Below are 27,492 nucleotides of genomic sequence, written 5' to 3'. Positions count from 1 at the left end.
TGTGCCACCCCAGGGACAAGCTGCTGAGGAGAAGCCACACAGGTGAGCCCGAGGGTGGCTCTTCCTTTCATCCCACAAGTACACACACAAACAAATGTTCATGCAAACATTTATACACAGGAAAACCCAGGAGTAGTACAGCCACAAGCTCAGCTAACAGCATTTCATATCTCATAGCACAGAATCCTAATCTCTGGAAGATAACACAGGACAAACCAGTGGTTCACACACAGCTAAAAATTCACAATGTAACACCTCTCCTCCAGGACCTGTTTCTCTTTTGTTCAAATTGTGTTTTGTTTGTTTTGCCTAGGAATATTATGTCTAAGGAATACATAACTTAAAGTAATATTTTTGTTTTATGCTCTGAAATTCCACAAGTTTCTAAAAATACCTAGATTATTCCAAGCATCTGGTTGGCTGGCATGGGAAGCTGTGTAACAGCACAGTCCTCGTGGGCAAATATGAGTAAAAATGTATAATGTCAAAACAGTTGTATATAATTCTCTAATAAATATTCATCCTACAAAATAAGATGAGATTAAAAACTAGATTGAATGGAGTTTAAAACCTGGAAATGTCAGCCCAAATGAAGACAGGATGCAGAAGAGGACTGCAACCAAAGAGACCCTGCCAACACAACCCGAACGCTGAGAAGAACAGAGAAATGATGATGGGACTTCAAGATTTTAAATTACCAACATAAACTTGCAACAATATTTCTAAGAATCTTCAGCGTTTCTGAGAAATTGCATAATTATTTTTAAAGATAAGACTAGCCTCAACATGAAATCCTTTAAATGCAAATGTTGGCAGGACAATTAGGGAAATATTCAATGATACACACACACACACACACACACACACACACACACACACGCTCTTAGAAGCATAGTTTCTCAGTATTCAATTTCAATTCCCATGATCTAAAACCTAATACATACATTTATACTTATTTGATTTTCATAATGATATCCAAATTGGTGCCTCTCACAATACTTTCTGTAAGCTCTGATCAATATGTTCTTTTCACTCACTTTTGCCTTGGGAGCCAGAGGGTTGGCGGGACCTGACCCTGGCAGCTTATTTAAAAACATTATCCTGCATGTGGCCCTCACTTGACAAGGACTTTCCTGTTGGTGCCAGTATACACACTCAGTGCCATGTGAGAAGGAAGGCAGTTACCGGCCACACAATCTTATGTGGGCCTGAACCCACAGGGCTCCAGCACACAGCGCGAAGACTCCTATAGTCAAGTTAAATGCTCAAAGTCAACGAACCTTCAGGCTCCGGAGTGGGGCACTGTGAGACTGGGGGATTCCTAGGGAAAAAGACTTCTTATCTACTTACAGATTCTAACCCAAATACTGAGGAAAGGGAGGGCAGGAGGCAGAAGAAGTCCAAGCCCTTTAGCCTCCCTGTGCTAGCCCTGAAGAAACAGTCGGCCAGAAGGTCTCATTCCATAGAGCTCATAGAGGCCCTGTGCTTAGGGAAGACACCCTGTCACACTTTTAGAGGCTGGACTGCAGCTCTCCTCACTTGCTTATGTGGAATCATGTGCTTTTTAATCACTTACCATCCTGCCAAGGACTTACTGGTCGTCAGTCAAAAGATAACTGTGAGATTCCCATTTCCCCAGCACCTGTTCAACTCTGGACTGAGCAACACAACCAGCACATCCTGTGCCAAGGTTCCTCACCTTAGCTGGCCCACACTTACTCCCCCTATGCCTCTCAGGGAAGTTCCTGGCATGTCTCCTGGCAAAGGTCAGGATGCTTTGAACGCAGACTTCAATGCACATCCCCCTCGTCTGCCTATGCCTGTCCAAAAGGAAACCAAAGCTTACGAGAAGCGTGTCTGAGGACTCTGAGCAGTGCTCCAGAAGGCAGCAGTTGACCTGCTGAAAGAGGCTGAGAGTATCTCAGTGGGATGCTTCAGAAGTCAGAGAAATGGGATGGAGGAGAAAGAGGGACTGGCAGTTGAACCCTGCCTGGCAATGCTCTGGCCTGAGTCTTGGCATCTCGGGACCTGGTCTATCTTGTTTCTTGGGGTTAAATGTGGTGGATACATAGAGGGAGGAAGAAAGACTTTATGAAACACCCTGAGTTCTTCATAAATAAACTATCCATAAATACATGAGATAACCCATAATACTTGAATTTATTGCTACTATGCTATTTTTTGAGAACTAATAGATACAAAGGAATGGCTGTACTCCATGTGGAAATGTGTCACCTGGAGCATGGAGTGAAGGCATCAATTACAAAGAAGCAACAGCTGCAGTCAAGCAATGCTGACACAGCCCAGTGTTAGGAAGCTCCATATGGGTCCTCAGGGGTTCCAAGTGACTGGAAGCTGTCAGCCTGACCACAAACCCTGAGCGCCAGGCAGCCTTCTCTCTGCTGCTTCTTGAGTCACCTGCTCAATTGCTGAAGATTCATGTTGTCTTAGTGGGCTCAGCACAAAGTCGAAACACAAAGTCAAGATAAACTTCACAGCATGGAATGCCACCAGTAAAACAAAACTCTCATATTTGATGTCTTCTTCCAAGTCGCACACATGCTCCCTGGCGTATGTACTCCCATGCATTGGAAGTTCTCTCTCCTTGACCAGGCCTTCCTCCTTCTGCTGGAGTCTGCCTATAAGTTCTAGCCAAGAACACAAAGACTCTCCAGGTTAAACATCCAGTGATCCGGCCTTTCAAGAACCCAGAGAAGCTGACTTTCTGTCTTAGGGTCAAAGAGTGGCTCACCGCTATCGAAGTCAGGTTTGCCCTAAGATGAAGTAAGCTCCTTTCCGAGGGGCTTATACTGCCCTTTGCTGCTCACTAAGCACTGAGTATACTTAGAATCTCTTATGAATCCTGCCATAAACACAAGGATCAATGTTTTTTTTAATTTCTCATTCATAGTATACCTTACTCCGCGTACGAGGCAACCTTCCTGAAAACAGGTGCAGGGTTACTTTAATCTATCTACACAATCCTGGCCTTAATGCATAAACCACAACCTATGTTCAGTCATCACACCTAATTGGTGTTCATCTTAATCCAGACAATGGCTTTACAGTTGCCACTGACTAAACTAAAATAACGGCATTCTAGTGATTTCCAAGTTTAGTGAAATATAAAATCCGCTGCTTGGCCACATAAAGCAACTAGCAATCATGCTCTCAAAATTAAGAAGATAAATTTGTGCCCTGCCCATTTTAATACTTCCTCATTTCCTCAAGAAATTGCTAGGACTTAAAAATAGCATTCAATCAGAAATATGCAGCAATGGGAATTTCAAAAATGAGTTTAATGATAATAATTCACGTGGATAGGATATATGCTGGGAAGTCTCTGATTCCTCCACAAATTGAGCTTTCAAAATGGGAATCCCATTGGTCCCTTGCAATACCAATGTATGGATGCTCATGGCACATGCACATGTTAAGACAGATATAAACATGGATTACTTTACATCACATAGATTTCAGCACAGTCATCTTCATGAGAAATACAAAGTGGTTCTATTTTGGTCATAGTAAATTTAGCTGGAGGATGGAATATGAGCTGAAGGCAAGTACTCTGGCTTGTGAAAGCCAGTGACTTGGGTAGACAGAGCAGGCTAGCAACAGAGACAAAGAATCCTGTCCTCTTATTTTGTTTTCCAGGCTTTGTTTTGAGATTTGCTCTCCCCTGGCAGGCCTGGCTGTCCTGGACCTGGCCATTCTTCTGCTTCCCTCTCTCTGCCACTGGGATTATAGGCATGACTAACCATCCAAACTGTCTGCATTTCTTCATGAACGATTTTCTTATCTCTGTTTTCTCCAAAGAGCACTGCACAACTTCATGTCTGGATATGTCTTTCATTTAAAAATAGCACTGAAGCAATGATTATCCGTTCAAGTCAACAAGAAGTGATCCTGTATAAATGAGCTATTTCCAACGAATACCTTCAGCTGCTTTATTATCTAAGAGGCCAGATCAATAATCTCTGACCCTAAATAGGCCTGACCCACAGTGACTTTACTTCAGACTGAAGTTCATGGTCATCAGTGGAAGATTCCAGAAAAGATAATGCTTCTCATTGCAGAGATGATCACCACAGATATTTTACCATCTTAACTTTTCAATTCTCGTTTCATTGGTCACAATGCATAATGAACTGGGTTCTAGTCAGGTGATCAAAGCTGAAGGAATGCCCTGGAGTCCTGGCCTCCAGGTGTAGCACATTCCCAAGCTACCAAGCTTTGTGGCCTTGGAGTTCCCAGTAAAGGTCCAGGTAACCTACTCAGCATTAGAACAAGGCCACTTCTACTTCATTCAAAGGCTTCCATCAACCACAGGGGCATTTTTTTTTCCTGTGAAATCTCTTACAAAACCACTGTCATATTTGTGATAAAAGGACAGGGACCAACTTGATGGCCCAGTCCTGTCTTAGGACACTGATTCTTCACTAAGGTCCCCATTTTCCTGTGGAGCACTAAGTCTCAGAAATCTCCTCTGTCAGTTGGAATACAAACCTCAGGTTCATGTTATATTCCTTGTTTACCATTGCCCACCACTGAGCTCTATAAATTAAGAGTCTTTTAAAAATACATAACCCCCTGTAGCCCATGCTGTTGTGTTGTTCCTTCTAGAACAGGTTATAAAATTGGCAGAGAATGACTTGCGACTTCCTCATTGCCTACAATCTTTATGTGACAAGATTTAATGCTTTAAATGTATGCCATAGTATGGCAAATTCATCTAACAATAAAGACTCATTCTAAATTTTTGGAGAATTTCATGTATAAGTACAATATTTATAGCATTTCCTCTATCTTATCTCCCTCTAACTCTTCTTTTGATCTCCCAGCTCCTTCTAATATGCATAGTCTCTTATTCTTTAATTATTATTGCTACACACATCAAAAACACATGCAACTTCCTGAGTCCCTTAAATGTCTCTTGTCTGTGCATGTGTTCAAGGCTTACTACTTGGGGTTAGATAACCCATGGTGCGGGGGGGCAGTGCTCACTGACGGAGAGGGCTGATTCTACTCTCTCGGCAGCTGCTAACTGTCTGTAGCTCTTCATGCAGGTGTGGGGCCATGTGAGCTTTCAGTCATCTGCCTTTGCAGGTGGTGTTATTATATGGGCCTTGTTCTGGAAAATCATTTTCCTGAGATGCAGTCTGGGTGCAGGCCCCTGTCATACACAGAAGACACTGTCTCCCAGGAGATGATGTCCTGAGCATCTTGCTCTTACCCTCTCCCCACCCTCTCTTCCTCATGTTTCTGAGTCTTAAGTGTAGCGGTTGTTTTGTAAGAGTATCGATTTCCATGGGCACCCCATGGTCTGTTTTCCCTGTTTTCTCTAGTTATGAGTTTCTGCAATGGTCTCCATGTCCTATAAAAAGACATTCATTTGATGAGGACTGAGAGGTACACCTACTTTAAAAACTTTACCCTTTTCTGTATCCACATGAATAAAAACTGACAGGGCTATGAACTGGGGCCTTAATCCCAATTGCTCTTTCCTTCACACTTTATGCCTAAACAGCTTGTGGCACATTATCAGAAGAGACAGGAGGGGACAGTCTTGATCTCTTTCAGCATGGAAGTACTCTTTGATTTTTTTTTAATTTTAAAACAAAAAAATCCAAGATTAATTGCTAGGAAAAGATGTGACTGACATGTGACAGTCCAGGGAGTTGGCCATGCCTACATTGCAGTATGCTTCTGGTCTCTGGATACCCATATGCACATCCTCTTCCCACACCTGTGCCCCAGCCTGACAAAGTCTGAGGAGGCAAATGTGATTCTCTGCACTTACTGTTGCTCTTGGTAAGTTCTACCACTCCAGATTCTTGTCCTGCTTCAAGCTCCGTGTTCCTTACTGATTTGATACCTGTTTTTAGGTTCTTCAGTCCCATAGCCCCACACTGGATTCTAATGGAAGGTGTGCTTGCAGTCTGGTGCTTTCAAAAATATTTATTTAATCACCAAAAAATCTGGCAATATTGCTACAATTCACATAACCATCAAATGCCCTTATGCCAAAGTATGTAAAGTAGAAAAAACAATAATTCTGAATTTGAATGAATTGCATGACTTTCATTTTTAAGACATCATGAAGGATGATTTAACATGGGTAAGAAATGCCAATCTTTGTCAACCCGTGACCCACAGTGCTGCTCCCTTCCTAACAAGGGTTCTACGTATTTGAGACTTTTACTGTCTTTGATGACCCTGTACAAGTGCAATGTATTGATGACAGGTGAAGACAGTAACTGTTGGATTTTATTACCCCCAAGAACGGGGGGTGAATTCCATCATCACTACTCCTATAAAACTTGACATGTTATAGTGTTTGGTGACATCACCTGCCAGCCTTCCTTTATTTCTCCCTTAAGTCATAAGCCTTGACTGTAGTCTGTGTAATCAAAGTCTTTAAGCACCTTTCCCTGGGTCCTCATGTCTTTCTTCAAATCCTACTGACCAACAACACATACATCAGTTCTGAATGATGAAATCATAGCAAAAAGCAGTTGTAAAAAAAAGAACAAATTGTTTATATAAGGGAGAAAATAAAAGCCCCACAAACCTAAGAAAATCTTTCTAAACAATTATACAAAAGACTACAAAGACTAGTCCTGAGCTAACCCCAGGCAGTAGGGCTAACCCCAGGCGGTAGGGCTAACCCCAGGCGGTAGGGCTAACCCCAGGCAGTGGGGTGGACTTGGTTTTGCAGATCATCAAGAATTCCCAAGTCCTGACCTTGGTAATTTTACATTAGCCCAGACTCAAACATCTAACGACCTCCCTAGGAACTTTTTTTTAAATAGCACAGCAAAGTCTCCTAGCTTACTTTTGTTATGATATAAGCATTAGGAAGTTAACAGAGTAGATGACGGAGCCAAATAAATGGTGGGAGGTTGGGCTGTATGCCCACCTCTCTCTGCTGCTTGCCCTTTGACACTGAGTTAATCCGACAGGCATCATCTCTGTCATTTCCTCCCCTAACTGGAGGAATAACGCTATCCAGGCTCTCCTTCTGGGAAGGGAACAGAGATTGATAACCTGTTTTTGCTGCAGCCTCACCCCTAGGCAGGCAGGAGTAGCGCAGACTTCAATTTCAAGGTGAAGCACATCCGCAGATGACACAGACCAACATCTTATTGGGAACGTTATCAGATTTGGCCATGATTATTTTTTAATGTCACCCTACAATTTATCTAAAAAGGTACTATGGAATGAGACATTATAATGCAAGCCACAGATTGTCTGGTCAGATGGGGCCTTGTCTCCTATATAGAACAGAGGTCTCAAAGGTAGGGATGCCTTCCTCTTTAGAAAATATCTACTGTGTTTTACAATAAATATTGGAGTTCCTTCTAGGCTCTTTCAGCAGCCTGTGTCTCTATTGTATTTGAATTGCCACTGTGACATTTCCCCTGGAAGCCATTATGTCAAGAAATGGATTATACACCATACAGTTTTATGGGTTGGCTTTTCTCACAGAAGCAGAGTGAAAATGCGGTATTCCGAGTGACAGGAAACAGACAGACATGTCTCCCTGCAGAGAAAGGGAAGGTTTGGCGATGCAGTCACAAGAGCTGTGTGCCATACACATCACCCCCTTGACCTTCACACTGACCCTCTTCACACCATCACAATACAGGTTTTACATAGCACCAGATATTCTGGGCACAGGATTTCTCTTCCAAAATGCAGAATATTTTGTCTGAAACCATCGGTTTGCAGCCCATTAAAATTATGGCTATTTTTTTTTCCAAGTTGAATGTCATGTCATGGTCCTCTAAAGAAAATTCATTGGGGGCCATTGTCTCGACAGAAACCCCCAAATTAAACTTCATCAAAATAGTCATAACTAGTCCAAAATTCCTAATTAATTATGGGAATGTAACTGGATACTGGAGGATGTCAAGGTAAATCTTAGGTAAAAATAAGAACTCTGTTGCCATTTATAAGTGCCCAGAAGCTAATCCGTTCTACTTCTAAAGAATTCATTTGTCTGATGTAGACCACTTCACCAGGACCCATCTCTGACTCCATCCCCTTATTCCTCCTCCCCCGTTACTCCCCTGAGCCCAGCTCACTACTGAGACTCTTCCATGAAATCCAGTGATGCTCTCTACATGGGTGGCTCTCAGTTTTGTACTTGACTAATCCTTACCTTGCCAGGCCCAAATTGTCCCATTCATTAAGGGGACTGGAGGCCCCAGCCCAAGCAAACTTCAGGCTCTGGATTTTGCACTCATCTCCTGTGGGAAGTGAACCTTCCATGTTCTCAGGCACACAGGAAGCCCTTGCTGCCATGGGGTTACCTCAGTCATTGTAACTGGATGACGACCCAAGCCACCTATTGTCACTACACATGGGTCTTTCTAAGGCCGCCTCAATAGATGAAAGGATTCTCCCTCCTTGTGCCTGAGTCTCTGGCTTAGCAGTCTCGCTGTGTCCTGAGCAGCTATAACTGTTCCAATGTGTCAACATTCTGCCACACTCTCTCTGATCCCACTCCAGGGTGTGAAATTTACCTCTTGGCTCAGTCCTACCTACCGGTGCTACATATACCTCTGCCTCTTCACAGACTTCTATTTCATTTACCTGATGTAAAAATGACTCATATTGGACTATCAGGGCCTTGTAACTCCCTCAAATACAAAATCATGGATCGCATAAACACTGCTACATGCCTTTTCTCAGTGATGCTTGCTTGGTAATCAATATAGACACTCATGATGGATCATGAACAGATGATCATTTGGATAACATATGGGTGTACTAATAATAGATACACAGGTTCTAAAAGCATTAAGATTGGTACCATATAGATAGATCGTAGATACACTGGAGGACAGAAGACTGAGAGACAAGAAGCTGTAGATACCTGCTGACATGTGGACCAGATAGATACTTTCAGCACAGGCATTATAAAGCAAGATTATTTGCCAGGGGTCATAGAACAATAACCAGCAGTAAGAGTTTGGCACAGAGCAGAGGGGACTCAAGGAAGCCCAGAAGAGAGAGCCTGGGCCTACAGAGATAGCTCAGAGCATATGAGGGCTTATTGGGTAAGCACGAGGACCACAGTTCACGTCTTCAGTGCCCATGTAAAAACATGGATGTTTCCATTCTCATATATAATACCAGCCCTATAGAGGTAGAGACAGCAAGACTGCTGTGGGTTCCTGGCTACCAGTCAGACTTCAAGTTCAGCGAGAGAGCTGGTCCCAAGGGAAGAAGACATGGTGGTAGGACAAGATGTTTAATGCTCTTTTCTGGTTTCTGTCTGCACATACACACAGGTATGCGCATTTACACACATATACCACCCTCACATACATGAACACATGCAAAAACCTTTAAAAATAAAAAGAAGAAAACATACAATAACAACCAAAAAACCAAAGCAGTACTTATTTTCAAACACCAACATCATGACCTTAAGACCCAGTATTGGTGCCACTTTTGATGAGAATATGGCATGTACTTCGAATTCTTCTTAATTTGAGACATCTTTCCAAGTCCCTTGCTTATAAAAACCATGCTTCACAGGTCAATTCTTCTCTTTGGGTTCTTATATCTATCCAAGTTCTACTGGTTACACAAAAGCTTCATCTGTGTGCTGTCATAGTTGCTCTTACATAGTTCCTATGTGACTGTGATGGACCCTCAGAGACTACTCTGAAATTTAAGGTTTTTCTCCCACTTGTCAGCTCCTGAATAACCAATCAGAGACTTAGTATTACTTGTAAATGCTTGATTGATTACTCAGGCATATTATTACCTAACTCTTACATTTAAATTAACCAATTTTTTTCTACAGTTTGCCACGTGGTTCATGGCTTGTTACTTTCTTTCTTTCTTCCTTTCTTCCTTTCTTTCTTTCTTTCTTTCTTTCTTTCTTTCTTTCTTTCTTTCTTTCTTTCTTTCTTTATTTATTTTTACATATCTTGCTTCCTTGGTGACTGACTGGCATCCCCCCAGACTCCACCCTTCTCCTGTATCTCTGCTTGGATTTCTTGTCTGGCTCTATCCTGCTTTGCCATAGGCCAAAGCAGCTTTATTTATCGATCAATGAGAACAACACATTCACAGTGAACAGAAAAACCTCATAGCACCCCCCCCAACACACACACACACATACTGTGCTGGGGTTACGCCCGCTTCTGTGACAGGAGAGGCAGTGACTGGAGATGAATGTTGCTACGGGCAAAAAGTAGAAATAAATTTCTCAGCAAACGTTAGGATGAATCATTTCAAAGATTAAACCCTGACGAGTCCATTCATTGCTCTTGCTTTTATCTTTCTTGTTTTCATTACATGTTTTTGCCGTGTGTGTGTGTGTGTGTGTGTGTGTGTGTGTAAGGAGAACGTACATGTCACCATGTATATGTAGAGGTCAGTGGACAACTGGCAGAGTCTCTTCTCTCCTTCCACCACGTGGATCTGAGGAACTGAACGCAGGACTCCAGACTTAGTGGCAACCACCCTTACCTACTGCCATCTTGCAAGCCCCTGGTGTGCATATTTGTGCTCAGAGGGCAGCTGGACCTGCAGAGTGCTTTCCTGGACTTTGTTACCGAGAGCCTAACCCAAGAGGCTCTCGAGTTTGTATACGAAAGACCAGAGAAGAAATGCTGGGAGTGGGACAAAGCCACAGGCCAGTACATGCTACCAGAGATTTGTGCAGGTCAAATAACAGCACCGACAACAACATGGAGGAGGACTTTATAGCCCATGTATTTTTGTCAGACAATATTTTGAAAATTATTTAAATTTATAAAATTATTCAATATTTTTATTTAAATATTATTTAAAAAATTATTTAGAAAATAAGATCACAATTTCTACCTATGGAGTGTATGACTATGTGTGTATCCACGCGTACTAAATCTTTCTCAATTTATGAGCTTTAAAAGGGTCTCAGCCCTCATTGTAGCCTGTGAAACAACTGAGGAAAACCCAGCTGTGACTCAGGAGCTCCATGAGTGAGTGTGAGCACTGTAAGTGAATGAGTGTGAACATCGTAAGTGAATGAGTGCGAATACCATAAGTAAATAAGTGTGAGCACCGTATGTGAACGAGTGTGAACATCGTAAGTGAATGAGTGTGAGCACCAAAAGTGAATGAGTGTGAGCACTGTAAGTGAACGAGTGTGAGCACCATAAGTGTGAGCACCCTAAGTGAATGAGTGTGAGCACCAAAAGTGAATGAGTGTGAGCACCGTAAGTGAACGAGTGTGAGCACCATAAGTGTGAGCACCCTAAGTGAATGAGTGTGAGCACCAAAAGTGAATGAGTGAGAGCAGCATAAGTGAATGAGTGTGAACACCCTAAGTGAATGAGTGTGAACACTCTAAATGAATGAGTGTGAACACCCTAAGTGAATGAGTGTGAGCACCATAAGGGAATGAGTGTGGACTGGATTTTTTTCTTTTTTTTTTTCCTTTTTTGGTGCAGCAATTTATTTAATACCAATAGAAAGTTGACGCACAGAGAACTACCTATTATTTTTAAAATATCTTCACAGAATTGCCTAGCAGCCAGCCATGGGAAAACATATCATGTTTAGGACAGTTTCCAGCAGTTTTTCCAGCTGCATTAATGGCTACTTGGGAGCAAAATCCTGTTTATATGAATACAGCCTATGCAGACACGATAGTGTCTCATGACAGCACTCTAGACAATGTGTTATGTTTATCTCAATTTTAATCTCCATTGAAATTAAATAAAAGTCTGTAACTGCTCCCATGGACCCCTGTGGAGTTTTATTTTCTTGTTTTCCTGTCTCTTTTATTCAACACTTCGGCTTGGTTCACTGTACAGTTGCGAACAATTGTTAGAACTACGCACTGCATGGTAAGTTGCCCCGCTACAATTCCCTAGACTATAATTCACCATAGTCTAAGGAGGAGAGATGGTGTGCTGGCTAGGAGTCCTGGCTGGTCGCTCAGAGAACCTGGCTCTGATTCTCGGCACCTCCATCAGGCACTTCACAACCATCTCTAACTCCAGAGAAAGGGGATCTGACACTTGGTGGCTGCGTCAGGCACATGGGATGCTCCCAAATACATTAGGCAAAATACTCATACACATACAAATTAAAAATACTTTTAAAAGAATAAGAATTTAGGGTTACTGTTCTTTTAATAGCATGCCCCATTCAACTTTAAAACAGCAATGATTATACATAGTTACCAAGAAATGTCTGGAAACTCTTCATTTTTTATGCAGTTAATTGTTAGAATTTGTATTTGAGGACTGATAACTTGTATGAAATTTCCAAATTCTAGCTTTCAAAGATTGTCAGTTATCACAGGAGAACATTGCCAAGTCCTTGAGTCTCATTGATGGTCAGGGAGGTTGGTTGGTAGCATCTCTATCAGAAGTAGACATTGACTTTGGGTATATATGGCAGAGGAAGGGGGAAGAAATCACATCAACCTCATCTGTTCACAAGCTAGTTCTATAAAGTATTACCAGTCAATCCATGACCTCAAGGAATGTTGATGGAGGAAGGTCATTGGTTAATTAAATAAAGAAGCTGCTTGCCCTGATAGGTTAAACATAGGTGGGAGGGGAGTAAACAGAGCAGAATGCTGGGAGGAAGAGGAAGTGAAGCAGACGCCTCAGAGAGACACGATGCTCCACTCTTGCGGGCAGAGGCGAGAGCTCTGCTCTCTGAGGCACACGCGATGAAGTTCTGACCCAGGATGGACATAGGCTAGAATCTCCCTGGTAAGCCACCTTGTGGGCTACAGCAGATTATTAGAGATGGGCTAGTCCAGGTGGGAGAGTTAGCCTAAAAGAGGCTACATAGAAATGGGCCAAGCAGTGCTTAAAAGAATAGTGTCCATGTAATTATTTCGGGGCATAAGATAGCCAGGCGGCCGGGGTGCGGCTGGGGTGCTGGGGATGCAGCCCCGTCGCTCATATTACTACAGAATGTAAATATGGAATGTGCTCTACCCTCCTGCTCTTGGCCTTCTGGTGTGTTCTCAGTAATTGCACAATATGTTTATCTGTGCACACTTCAGGTTCATTATATTTCCTTTTAGGGTGGGGTTGGGGAAGGGTCTCGTGTATTCCAGCCTGGCCTTGATTTCGTTATGTAGCTAAGGATAGTCTTGAATTTCTGATCCTCATACACCACTTTCTCAGTACCCATATTGCAGGCATATATCACTATACCTAGCTTTGTGTGATGCCAGGGCTTAAACCCAGGGCCGTGTTTATGCAAAGCAAGCACTGCACCCAGCTGAGAGCCATTCCCATCCCATCACAACATCTCTATTGTTGTTAAGCACAAAAGTGCACATAATTATTGTGGCCTTGCTGTGATTGAGGTGACATTCACACCAGGAGTAGATAGAGATGCACAGTCTACACTCTCAGTATAACAAAGAACTCTCATATCCTCCAAGTTCACTGTGAAAATTAGCCCTTCAAGTCGGTTATCCCTCCCAACTAACCTCAGGACTCCAAGCCTAGGAATGAATGACTTTTCAACAGAATGGACACCAGCTATTGGCACTATTTCTGTTTGTTTTAAATTATAATTGTGTGGCGACTTCCTATGTCTTAGGATTTCTTCAAATTACTTATGAATAGGCAGTCTTCCCAATATAAGTTATGATAAACAGTGCAGAATACAGAGTTGAAGTTTTGGATGGCTTCCTATTCTCCATGTATCTTACAATAACCATGGTGCCTCTAACCCAAGGTGTCTTGTTCTCCCTATGTCAAAAACAGCAAAGAAAGGTTAGGAGTTAGAACTGATGTTCCCCACTGCCTCTGACCTTCTAGAAGGTCAAATCCCTATATGGCGCTAACAGTAATGCTAAGGTCAGAGGGTGAGAGTATCCCCACACATGCAAGCAATCTGCTCATTTGCTCATTCAATATCATGGAAAATCAGAGGCAGCCTGTGTCTTCCATGCTTTGTAACAAAGCCTCTGTGATTTGAGAGGTAAGAGGAGAAATGACCACCAGTAGACAGACAAATTCATAATGGCAGCTTTGTAAAAGAAGAGATAGCTAAGCACAATAAAAAATGACCAGAATCTGAGGCAAGGACACAAGAAACAGTTTCAGGGACCAGAAAGATGGGTCCCATCCACCCAGAGAAAGCTGGCCCTCGGATGGATACAGTACGGACCAGTGACTGTCCCTATTTCCCTCTTTCCAACTAAACAGTGATCTGCATATAATCTGAACCTAGGGATCCGCTGGGGTCCAGCTTGTCATTCAACAATACCCAGAACCATTCAGAGCTGTTGTGGGAAGGGTGCTCTTGGTCAGTCCTTTCCTGAGACACGTTGTCACCCTGTCTAGAACCCGTCCTGTGAGACAAGAGCCCCGCCCTGCATAACTGCTCCTTTAGCTCTGAGGTGACTTTCACCACCATCTCTCTGTGTTTATCTCCTGGAGAGCTCTTTGAACTCCAGACGTTTCTTTATAACATTCTGGAAGCATTCACGATTGTGGGCTGCCCATCCTACTGCCTGCCCTTTTGAAACAGGAAATGATAAATGAAACTTGTAACAATGGCCTGGTGCCATGCCAAGGAAAGTAAGTGGCTTTCAAAGGCTTCTTGGGGTCATTTTGTGGAAATCAGACATCTGGTTCTCTCAGAGTTTCCCAAAGCAGCATCCCCTCCTCCTGTGACTTAATATGTGTCAGGATGCCAATTTCCTAATTTAAGATAACTAATGGAGTCAGTTGATGCTAGGCTCCCCATGTCCACATCAATAAATCACCCTCTTTCTACAGGAAGAGATGCCTTGACATTCACACTGTAATGAGGGCATCCTTTGAGACATGAGGAATCAGGGAGGAAGTTAGTTCAAAAAAGCCAACACTGAAGGCAAGTTACCTTATTTACCATATCACTGTAAAAGCATGTGTGCTCACAGCGACTTTGAACTTGAGCTTCCTCTGGTCCAGGGCTCTCCACACAGAGGTATGTCTGGTCATCCCTACAAACCTCCCATATGGAACATGAATCTGCCTGTCTGTTCTTTTACAGCCTTTGAGGACACCTATGTGATCAAGGTGAACCCTTAGGGGAGGTCTAAAAATACACCGCTCAACTACTTAACATATAGGTACTGATGTCCAAGTATTGATGGTCAGGGCTACTGCTTATGAGTGTGAATCTAGCAGGCTGACTTCATTTATTCTCAGGACTTTGTAGATGGTGGTGGCACCCAAGGGCCATTTGTAACCATACTAACCCTCTGAAGAGCGGCATTTGGGTCACTGTGAACTCGCCCTTCTCAGACTCCAGGCTTCTGTGTGACTTCTCTGCTCACACACTGTGTTCCTCACCTTGATGGGAAGTCCTGAAAGCCTCTGTCATCAGCTCCTCACAAGGCTGCCTAGATCTTTCTGCTTCTCCTGCACAGGCATCGTCTACTCTACCAAGTTTCCCTACATGCTCTCCTGCACTCAGGGCATCTGGCTCTCCACATCTTTACTAGACTCTGAGTATCTCTTGTGAAAAGTTTTTTTTTTTTTTGCCATGTCTCCTTTCTGCTAATGCTAGGCCAACTCTGCTGATTCTTACTGAAGTTTCTGTGTCAGTGACATGAGGTTGACTGACATGATCCTCAATAAGAACACATCCTATTAGAGAAAACAAAATATGCAGACAAAAGATTTGGAACTTTTAGGATACAGAAGGGAGAAAAATATTCCTGATTAGGGAAATAAAGAGTAGGCAGCTTTTGTATAGAGATGTCTAGCACCAAGAACCTTTTCTCACGGATATTTTATCCTTCAGTCATGCTTTATTTTTTCTGGAAGACTATCTGCTGTCAACACACACACACGCACAGACACACACACATGCATACACAGGCATACACAAATGCACATACAGACACACACATACATGCAAAGACACAAACACACACACGGCGGGGTGGGGGGAACTGGCAGAAACAGACAGACATACAGATACACGTGTGTGTGTGCACACATGCATGTGCGTGCACACACACACAGTAACAATATGCCAAAGATAAATCTCAAACAAACGTGATGTACAGTTGGGTACATTGATGAACTCCTTGATTACAACATTCTCTAGGGACTGAAGCCATGACCAGACCTCTCCCATGTCTGCAGAGACACTTAATAGCTGAGCATGTCATTATATTCATCTCTGCACACGGATGGCAGCCTCCTTTCTAGTGACCAGCTTCATAGACACTGCACTTGACCCCTCAGCATCAGGTCCCCCTAGCAGGAGCCACAGACTGACTCAGCACAGCACTAAGTGCTCGTTAGCTACACAACATCTGTCACTGATTTCCTGTAAGAAGGATGTCCCCGGGCAGCTGTCTTTGCATTCTTATTTATTTATTTATTTGGTTTTGCAAGATAGGGTTTCTTTGTTAATAGTCCTGGCTGTCCTGGAACTCCCTTTGTAGACCAGGCTGGCCCCAAACTCACAGAGATCCACCTGCCTCTGCCTCTTGAGTGCTGGGACAAAAGGCGTGTGCCACTACCACCTGGCTGCTTATTTCATATTATTTAAACAACTAAGGGTGCACAAGGTAGCAGGAGCCAGCTTCTTCAGGCTCTGTAGCAGATCCTGTACTGAAAAGTGTGTGTGTGTGGGGGGGGTTGTATATGAGGGTATGTGTCTGTTTGTGTGGGGGAGGGCTGCAAAGCCATGCATATATGAAAGAAATATCTTAATAATGGACTCCTCCCTTAGTCCCTTGAGATGGGGTGTTTCACTGAACCCTGGGCAAATCTGACAGCTAATAATAATTCTTTTGTGTGTCTGCCCTCTGCATATATGGGGTCACAGGCATGTAGTCATGCCTTTTTAACATAGTGTGGGGTTTGAATTCAGGTCCTCTCTTTATGCACCAAGCACTGACGCTCTGAGTCGTCGCCCCAGCCCAGTGAAGAGTTATCAAGAGTGGCTATTCCAGAGATGTTCTTACAGAAGTTTAAGAAGACAATAATTTTTTTTTTTTTTTTGGTTTTTCGAGTCAGGGTTTCTCTGTGGTTTTGGAGCCTGTCCTGGAACTAGCTCTTGTAGACCAGGCTGGTTTCGAACTCACAGAGATCCGCCTGCCTCTGCCTCCTGAGTGCTGGGATTAAAGGTGTGCGCCACCACCGCCCGGCAAGAAGACAATAATTTTTAAAGATAATTCTGAATTCATGATAGGATGTCAAAATCATTTTCTTTAAAACGTGTTTGTTCAAATATTAAGAAAACAAAATAGCCCACAGTCAACTGTAGTTTCTACTGACACCCGAAGAAGCTTGTAAATGCTGTCAGAAGGCAAGACAAAAACACCTGTCGAGTGGAGTTCTTCCTCCTCCCTGCCTGGGCCAGGTGGTGAGTGCCCTTGGTGCTCCACAGGGCTTAGCTTGGAAATGAGGAAACCTGCACTACCTTTCGGGAACACCGTGGAGAGTGGATGAAGTCCTGAGCAAATGTGCATTGTTGATACGGGCACAGCTGTGCCAAGGACTCCCATGCCTCAGACCCATGGAAACGGCAAAGCCATTCCCTGGTCCACGCACAGATGCTGACAGTAAACACAGAAAGTATACACTGCAGCTTCCTCTTCCTGGATCTGCAGCTGCTTCCTCTTCCAACTGTTTACAATGAAGCTGCCTCCTCCACTCAGATGCATAGGATAAGCACATTGAGTTCCCCGGCTCCAAAATGTGCAACTCCATCAGAGTACATGACCTACCCAATCCCAGCTTTTCCACACACGTGTTTGTCTTTCATTACTCCCTTTTTGCCGCAGTCTGGGCAAAGCTGTGCAAATCTGGGCAGATCATTCGTCCCTTTGAGGCGTGGAGGGACACAAACTGGACATTGCCGTCCCTGATATAAAAGAAGATTATGAGTAATAGATCCAAGATATGGTGACATCATGGGAGTATGCCATCTGTCAGGCCAGGGCACCCCTGCAGGATGAAGCAGTGTTTCCAATTCAGGTTTACTCGCAAGTGTTCCTTTGGTTTCCTCTTTTTACCCTTTAATATTAATTACTTAACAGATGAGTAATTTATGTATCTATTGCAAATAGGCCAAATCTTGTTCTTTTCTCTATCATGGTGGCCAGTGTCTTTGTCTACATCAATATCAATCAGTAAACACATTTTTTAAAGAGCATTCATATAAAAATGTTTGCAAGTAAGTGTTCCAGCAATTCTGGGTTTCTGTCATAAATTGAGATTTGGGACACTGCTACACAATTCCTTGGGTGAAACTTCAGAAAATCCCTTTAAGAGCTGAATAAATGTTCAACTTTATTGGGAAAAAAGTGACTTAGCAAGTCCTGGGCATCCAAACAAAGTAAAGAGTCATATGAATCTGTTTCAAAGGACTTACAAATACTCTGTGCCTGTTTCTAAACACTTCACTGTGCTTACTGGGCTCTGTATTCATCTTCCGAGGTTTGTGTAAACACCTACATGTGTACATTAATAGATACAAAACCTGTACATCCTTGATGTTTCCCGGAGTGATGCAAACCTAGCAAGAAGTGATTACAGGTCTATTAAAAGTAGTTATGGTCACCTGTGATCCCTGCTTCAGGGATCTAACTTTGGTTTAGGTATTGGGTTGCATTGTGGGAGCTTGGGATTTCTTAAATCTAATTATTGAGTGCTTAAATCTCGGGCTTTGAATGTGAAATCAATACTTTTAATTATACAGCCATGTCACCATCCTGTCTATATTACTACTATATTTCCCATGTGACAGCACAACTGTGTTCTGAGACAATTGTCCAAACAAGACTCCCAGGCTTGTGCTTCTGCAGGCATGAACAAGGAAGTGTAACTGCAGGTGAGGGGGAGAAGTCAGTTCTCTTGCCAGAAGAAACTACTGAGAGTTCAAGACCAACTGGTATCTGTACTCCTTTCTTCTGTTTATTGGACATCTGACTTTCTGTGTACTTAAAGAGGCCCTGTAAGATGCCCATACACATGCGGGCAATAGATTGATGCTTTCAGAAAGGTCCTCAGCACAGTTGAAGGAGCCAAAGTCTCTCAGCTGTGCTGACATCAAAGAAAAATCTGGAATTTCATTATTTACATGGGCAGGTGTGAGCTGGGTAGACCACACCGCAGAAGCGTTGTCAATGATAATGGTCATCACCACAAACATAAGACAACCATCCAGGCAATACCAGCTCCATAGATTTAGAGACCAGGGGATCCCCTAAATGCTGTTACAAAAGGGGAGGTGATTTGTGATTTCACAAAGATTTCTGATCTCACAGCCAGTCACTTGAAGTTCCAACGTGGCTGAATACAGATGCCCTGTTCACACCCTTGAGAACACATAAATGGATACCCACAGGTAAACAGTCACACCAGCTACAGACATAATGTAAGTCAGGCCTGATGCCTTTCCTAGAATAGTCTTGGGAGATGCTGTGGGAGCTTTAGTTGCCTGTGTGTTCGAGCAGTGTGTTCTGCAGGTGACCGAAGAGCGGGCGTCACCTAGGCGACCATCTCCTGATCTTCAGTAAAGAAGCATGACAGGAGATGTGGTTGGTGAGAAAAGGTACCAAAAAGGTGTTTGTTGGCAAGAGAACCAGAGGGTCGCCTAGCCAGGTGCGGGCATGCAGTCTTCTATATATTACTCTCAGAACACGACTGAAAGCTTTTCCGAAACGTTTTCCGCAATCGACCTGTGTCCTCCAAGATGAGGAGTTGGCACGTGGAGATGAAGACACCCAATAAGGAAAGAAAAGCCATTAAACACGATGGAGACCATGAGGTTGGAAAGGGATCACTCAAGCAAGGGCCCCACCTGCATGCATATCCACATGGTCTTTAAAGAGATTTTTAAGTGGAATTCAACCAAAGAGATGTATAATCAAGATTCAGCCCTGTGATGTGCCCTGAGACTTACTACATGTGTGCATTAGTTAACATTAGTTACCAACCCTTCCTGTTTACTGAGTCATTTCAATGGCACTACCCACAAACAGGAAACAGTGGCTTTCCCATACAACTGGGCAGTAACCCCACCTTTGTCTAAAGTTCTTCAATTCTTCAAAAATGATGTCATCTACAGAGGAGGGTCTGAAGTGGTTCATCCTCCTGTTAGACACCTGCACTAGCTCAGGGTAGCAGGTGTGGGATTGTGACCTTCCCTGTCCCTCATATGCTTATCTTTCAAGCAGAGGCAGCAGCTCTGACAAACCCTCATGAACTTCCTGATTAAATATGAAATTTTCAAACTTCTCTGACCCCAGAGTCAATATCACAAAGCCACAAACCTTCAGATCAATGGAAAACTGGGCTGCCTGAGATTTACTCAGCATCTTAATTGATCTGCCTCCTTTATTGATACAAAGTGGCAGGTACCCTTATCCTTGCCAGGGATAACAGCCTGGCATATGCATGTGTGTATGTGCTCATATGGATACATATCTAAGCATACACAGAGTTCTCCAGACATGGCTCTGTAGTTAAGTGTGCATACTGCTACACAGAGAACTTGGGTTCAGTTCCCAGCACCCATGTCAGGTGATTTGGAACGACCTGTAACTTTGGTTCCAGAGACTCCAACACTCTCTGGCTTCTGCAGGCACTTCCACTCACGTGGCGCACATAAACTCACTCACGTATGCACACACACACACATATACATAAATATAATTCAATGTTAAAAGAGAACATATATACAGATCTGTATACGTACTATATATCAATCATTCAAAGATTATTATTATATCAAATACTCTCCCTAAATATTTCATATGCCCAGTTGTTATATGTTTGTATATGTGCCTATTTGTATATGATTATATATGTATGTATATACACCATAATCAGTCCTTCAAAGAGTACTGGTAATTATACCAAATTTCCTCTCCATAAACTTCGACATGCATGTTCATCAGGTTTTGATCAGCTTCATTATACAAAAATCTCTAATTTTATACGCAGTCTGTTTCTAAATGTTACAAGATGTTTCCTTTTCAGGCCAAGCTGTTTTATTCTTAAAGTAGGAAGCCTTCTCTATGCACCAATGTAAAACTATGGCCTCTATTAAAATGCCCAGTTACTGCCTCATCAACAATGGAGATAATTAAAACTTCAAGTCAGTGCACAGTGTAGAGCCAGCAAAGAAAAACATCACATAAATTCATTTTAAGGCTAAGTAGTAGGTGTGTTGTGCCCTAACCGAAAGCCAAGTTAATGTTCGCGGTTGGTTGGGCTACTCACTGGTATAGGTGAGCTGGAAGCCTTGGGCAGTGTCTGACCCGTTGGTGTTGAACTCCAGCCGCAGGTGGTTGGAGGTGCTGTTTAGCACCAGCCCCAGCAAATCACTTTTTGTGAAGACTCCCAGTGACCGCGAGGAACTGTCCTTTCCGTCATAAACCTGGGGAAAGGATGCAGAGGAAGTCCCCAGTTTTGTTAAGCTGTGCAGTTAGGCAGCAATTTTAACAAGCCATTTGATATTTAAAGGATGTAGTTTCATTCAGAACTTCAAACTTAGTCGACAGAAATACAGATGGATGACGGAGCTAAATAATCTATTTTCTTTCCATTTTTCTTTTCCCATTAACATCACAGACAAAAGAGTCCTAGTTTCATTTTTGGTCGGATCATTTTCCATTCATTGCTTTGAAGGCCAATTTTCATCTTTTTAAAAATTAAATAACTCTGCATTTCTGGGTTTCACTGCAAAGGCATCAGGAGCAGCAACAGCTGTGGCACAGGTATTTCACTCTCCCTTCCCCTCTGACTATGCACTGAACCATGGCAGTGTCTCAACCATCGCAGTTTGTAGTCTGGCGTGCGAACGCACCATGGTAAAAGGGCCCTATCACACAGCAATGGCAGAGCTTGCTACAAAATCCTACGAATGTGAGATTGTTTCTGAGTGATGTGGATTGAGAGATGTAATCTCTATGAGGAGAAAGAGACCCCAGAGCTTGGCTCAGAAGAGACTTTGGGGGTGAGGGTGCAGAACAGAGGTTTAGGGTAAAGTGTGGATTCTCACCTCTGTGGAACGAACCCCACATACTGGATGGCTACCCTATGCAGAGCCTGTGACACATATCCCTCCTCTCCTAGCTTAGCTCTTCCTGCTGAATATCTGACTCTGTCTTAGATATTTGCTCACACTTGAGTGTGACAGCCTTTTCTTTCCTAGTGGTGGTGGTGTGCTGATTGGGAATGGTGACCTTTGCCTCCCTTACCAAGAGATGAAAACCTTGTGGATAAAGTTCTCATGGAAAGAAGATTAAAAATGCAGTAGATTCTCTTGAGGAGAATTCAGCGTTTCTCTTAGAGCCTAAATATGGTCACTAGAGACGTCTACAGCTTTGACTGATGTCTGGTTCACTCCCATTGTTGTCCCCTCTCACAGAACTTTCCCTTCTGCCGATATACCATCTCAGGCAATGGTTCTCTGCTCCTAATGCTGTGATCCTTTAATATAGTTTCTCATGATGTGGTGACCTCCAACCATAAAATTATTTTATTGACTTCATACCTGTAATTTTGCTATTGTTATGAATCTTAATGCAGATATCTGATAGGCAGGATATCTTATGTGCAACCCATACAGGGGTTCAGAACCACTGGTCCCAGATGTTTTCATCAGGTCCATCTTCCCACCCATTGTAGAATTAAAAGACAGGAAACATCTCAGATGCAGCAGATAGCAGAAAGTTACAAACTTTATTAAAAGTGAAGAAGCACACACACATATACACGAAAAGGGAGGAGCAGGGACAGAGACACAGAAGAGACAGAGAGAAAAAAAATGATTTTTTTTCAGAGAAAATCCAGAAATCAAAATCCATTTTTCCCGACAGGGCTGAGGTTTTAAATGTTTCTGATGGTCTGGGATAGGTATCCTCTCTCTTACCCATTATTTTGGGTTTGTCAGTTTAGACAAAGAAATGGGAGCTGATAGGCTCACAGCTTCAGGTGAACAGACTTAGGATAATTCTTGAACGTATCTGAGCAGCCACGACCAGTCAGCTGGCAGAGGAACCCTGCCATCACTTTGTTCTTGGTGAGGAGGATGAGGAAGAAGGTGGAAGTTTATCGTCTTTATTTTCTGTCTGCAGGCTCCTTCCCTAGCTGCCTGCCTGCCAAGGATCTGTCTAAGTCCTGGTCCCTCACAGTCACCCCCCTTCCACAGGGCATGAACCATATGTTCCTCAACAGGATGATCTCACCTCCGTGCACTCATCAAAAGACAACACGTTCAGAAAAATAATTGAGCGATTATTTTACTTCACTGTAATTAAACATGCAAATACTTGAATTCGAGAAGAAAATACCATTTCCTCAATGAAAGGCTATTTTCACGGCTCATTCTAAGAATAAACAGTACTTCACAACGCTGCTCTGTCAGATGTAAGAAGAGCCCCAACACTCATAATAATAAATTCTATGTCCAAGAGAAAATGTTCAGGTCCCTCTGAAAGCCCCTGGATCCTATCATATATCAGGCCATTCTCCATCTTATGGGCATCCCTGTGGAAGTGTGAAGACAGAGAATAAGTTATGCACAGATGAGCCCATTGCTCAGAATTGAACCCCTGTCTATACAGGGCAAGATGGAGTCCTTGGCCAAACTCTCAGTGGTTCCGTGGGCAGTAACTCATTCATAGTGGGACAGTCTAGATAGGAAACTATTGAAGAGAGTCCTTAAACATTCTAATAAAGATGCTGAGGCATAACTCTTTATAGTTTTTGCCTTCTGCTGGGGGTACAGTGGGGAAGGACTCGATTATTTTAAGGGGGATGCCACTGGGAGCTTGGCCAGGCACCAGTGAGTATATGAGCAACACAAATTGGAGCAGTGTATTCTTTCTCTTCCTTCCTTCCTTCCTTCCTTCCTTCCTTCCTTCCTTCCTTCCTTCTTTCCTTCCTTTCGTTTTTTCTTTTCTCTTTCTTTTTTTTTGCAGGGGAGGTCACAGGGTAGGAGGGAGGACCTAGGAATAATGGGAGGTGAGTGTGATTGGGATGCACTGTATAAAATTCCCAAATAATCAATAGAAGTATATTGAAAAAAAGAAAAATAAAAAGCTTGCGTAATTGTCACTATTCTCAGAACACCAAGTCTTCCAGCCCTGTTCACGTCACCAGAGCTTAAGCTCTGAGCCCAGCTGTGAACATCCCTGAATGAGCTCTCAGAGAGTGAGGCATACAGCTGGCCCACAATGAGTGACTGGAACTGTTTGGTTGCGGAGTGAATATGAGGCTTACAGTTGCCTTCACTCACAAAGTCAAAAAAATGGACTATGTTATGTCAGGGTGTGCTTAGCGGGGGCCCCTCAGCCACCAGCTACAGACTCAAGAGTTCCTATGCTTGTCAGGGAAGCAGTTGGGGTCTCCTGTTCCACACTCTATGATAAGGATCTAGGCTTCCATCACCTCCCCTACCACATTTTGGCATTGAATTGGTTCTTAGGCCCACAGGGATGGACTCCCATCGGTCACAACCCATTATGTGACACCTAGAATCACAGCTGAGCCCTGGAGATCTTTCCAGGACACCTGCTTCCTTGCAAACAAGATAACTGAGCTCTGTCTTCTGTTCAACATTGTGTGTGTCTGCGAGCATGCAAATAAAATCAAAGTCCTTATTGCTGGGCCACAGTGGTGTGAAGGATGAGTGTGAGTAGGCTGTGCCCCTAAGAAGATGATTTAAGTTGAAACAGATTCCTTAAATATGAAGTATTTATGATAATACTCAACAAAGCCTGAGAAACAAATGCAACGGCTTTTTAAATGTTGGGCAGTTTCCCTGCCATTCAGTGTGGTAAGCAAAATTGTTTTTGTCTTCTTTTTTCTATATTTTTTACTTATTTGTGTATAATTAACAAGTTTCCAAATGGAGATTCTTTCCTCCCTTGTGCTCCAATGTTGTCGAGCACCATGCATTTCACTGCGTTCCTCATCAGTTCCCAGCACACCCCACACACATTTAAGTCTTGCCTAAAGGTTTATCTCAAAGGTATACTTGACTTCTAAATTTGAGGTTATCAAAGAGTCTAGAAACTTTCTGCTTTCACCCTCACTTGCTTTAGTGAGACTGCTTGTTTCCTGGTGTAATTATATTCCTTCATGCTGTCAGCATGAGACCATGAAAGTCTACTGAAATGAAAGAATAGCCAGAAAAAAAGTGACACTGTTAAATTATGGCATTGAAAAATAACCCATCTTGGGCAGGGGAAGAAGGAAGACCAGCTAATATATAGGAGTCTCTGGCCCATGCATGACACAACTCCTGAGGTTGAGTGGAAGCACAGAGGGGCACATTCAGCCCCAGGTGAAAGGATGCCAGCAGGGGGTGGCCACTCTCTCCTTTGAAGCGACTCTTTCAACCCTCTCATAGCTTAATGGGAGTAAAAGACACAGCAGCTGAGAGGTGCCCTTGCTGTGTTCCCACAGCTGACTCTAACTCAGCAAATCCGGACCCTGAGGATATCATCAGCACAGTGTTCCATGGACACAAATCAACCCTGTGACCTGAGAACTGCCCTTCTCTCTGGAAGGAGAAGGGAGTGAGCTTCATGGTTTATGCCCTTTTATCACAAAGCCTTGTTTATCACTGTCTTGGGGCTGAGTCTACCAATGTCTGCCTTCCTTTGCTAGGTCCTGGAAGGTCCTCAATTCCTTGAAATCGTTACTGAAGACAAGTCAGCTACTGGAGAAACATTAACATTAAGCATGCTTCTGCTAGAGCTGGGATCTGACCAGCTAGGACCTGGTATCCCACTGTTGTATGCTGAGACTCTGGCTCACCCAGAGTTTTGTTTATGCATAAGGGCTGGGCTCTGTTCATCACTCTATGAGATCTTTCCCCATCTAAGTGTGGTGACCACAGTTGACAACTAAAAATAACTAGAGAAAAGAGTGGGCAGGTTGTTCTGTCAGTTTTCACAGCTACTATTATGCATTACCGTAACACTGAAGCAGCCAGAACAATCGGTGTCCTTGCATGCTCACACATGAGGAAACCACACCGCAAATTAAATTATATTCTCAAGATACATGACTTAGCAGTGTTGGTCGATTGTTCCAGAGATGATTTCCAAGTCTACACAGGCTACTATGCAATGATTTCTCAGATAAACAGGATTAAATACTATATAAGTAAAGGCATATCAATATGTCTATGTAAAATGGCATAAAGATAAATGGTTTGATCAATACAAGAGATGGTAAATATATACATAAATGATACATAGGTGATAAGTAGATAATTGATACATCATTCCTAGATGGTTGATAATAGAAGACAGATAAACACACATAAGCACACAGACAGATAGAAGATATAGACATATACTAGACAGACAGATGGTAGATATACAATAGACATAGAGATAGACACAAATGGACAGACACACAGACAAATAAATAGATTGAACATAACTAGCAGATAACAGATGCCAGGTAGCCTGGTGATGGGTTCACTGGGATGAAAAGACTCCGTTTTAGTCTACAAAGTATTTTACCTTTAGAGTGTCGCCTTCAAAGAGCTGAAAGGTCCGAGCTCTGAGATGGATCCCCTTGCCGGCTTCCGTTTCTATTTTATAGATACACTCATGGTTATTATCATAATTGGATGGGAAATTTGGAGACAGTAATGTTCCTTCATTTCCTTTGACACTTGCTCCACATTCAGCTAAAATAAACAGGACATTAAAAAAGAGGATTCAAAAGTGGAATTATTGATTAAAGTAGATTAAAAACTCCAACAGAATGGCTCTCCAATCTCTATCAATGTACACCTGCTTTCCAAGGATATTCTCAAGAGAAGATTAGTGACAGGTTTTTAGTGCTTTACAACTCAGCTGGAAACACACCCCATTAATTTCATTTCCAGGTTTTTCCTATTTCCACTAACTATAAGATTCTGCTACGCAGACCCTGCACACTGCCAGGTAGAAGTTTTAGAATAAAATCAACATGCTCCAAGTGCCATGGTCTCTTCATTGTACCTCTTTTCTAACTCTTTATTGGCTCAGGCCAATTTGTCTGGTTTACTCCTATATTGATGTAATTTTCCTCTGCTTAGGTTGTGTGACATCAACCAGGGTATGTTAAAGGGGGAACCTAAAGGCAGATAAAGCCACCAAATTATCTGGTCACACGGCATAGAACTCAGATTTCATTTGGGGATAGAAGAGCATTAGGTGACAGGGATTGACTGCTTTCCCTTTTCAGAATGGTAAAAAGGAGTCAGTAATTTCCAACACCAAATTTGCATGAAATAATGGGACCCAACTTTCTAGGAAGCCTGAGGAAACCATATAAGTAAGTTTTCTCATCTATGGAAGTGAAGAATTTCAGTCAAGAACTCCCTCAGCTCTAAAATGTTGAAGGGGAAAATAATTACCAATAAATAAAGGTAGCGATGCTACCACCACCACTGCCACCACTACCACAGCCATTACCATTATCATCATCATCATTATCCCCATCATCACCATCACATCATCATCATCACCATCAC

General features: G+C 42.8%; 1 protein-coding gene across 1 annotated transcript in view; it reads right to left on the bottom strand.

Annotated features, from left to right (window-relative positions):
* The window catches only part of Csmd1 (CUB and Sushi multiple domains 1), a 1,422,978-nt gene that overhangs the window by 209,735 nt on the left and 1,185,751 nt on the right, over positions 1–27,492 (bottom strand). Inside the window, exons 22-23 of the mRNA XM_005366231.2 lie at positions 26,492–26,661; positions 21,228–21,384 (exon numbers count right to left, since the gene is read on the bottom strand). Coding sequence (XP_005366288.1) covers positions 21,228–21,384; positions 26,492–26,661 — 327 coding nt within the window. The remainder of the gene's footprint in view (positions 1–21,227; positions 21,385–26,491; positions 26,662–27,492) is intronic.

The sequence above is a fragment of the Microtus ochrogaster genome, unplaced genomic scaffold (genome assembly GCF_000317375.1).
Source record: "Microtus ochrogaster isolate Prairie Vole_2 unplaced genomic scaffold, MicOch1.0 UNK7, whole genome shotgun sequence".
NCBI classification, from domain to species: Eukaryota; Metazoa; Chordata; class Mammalia; order Rodentia; family Cricetidae; genus Microtus; species Microtus ochrogaster.
Note: the sequence above shows the minus strand (reverse complement) of the source record. Positions and strands in the feature narration are given on the sequence as shown.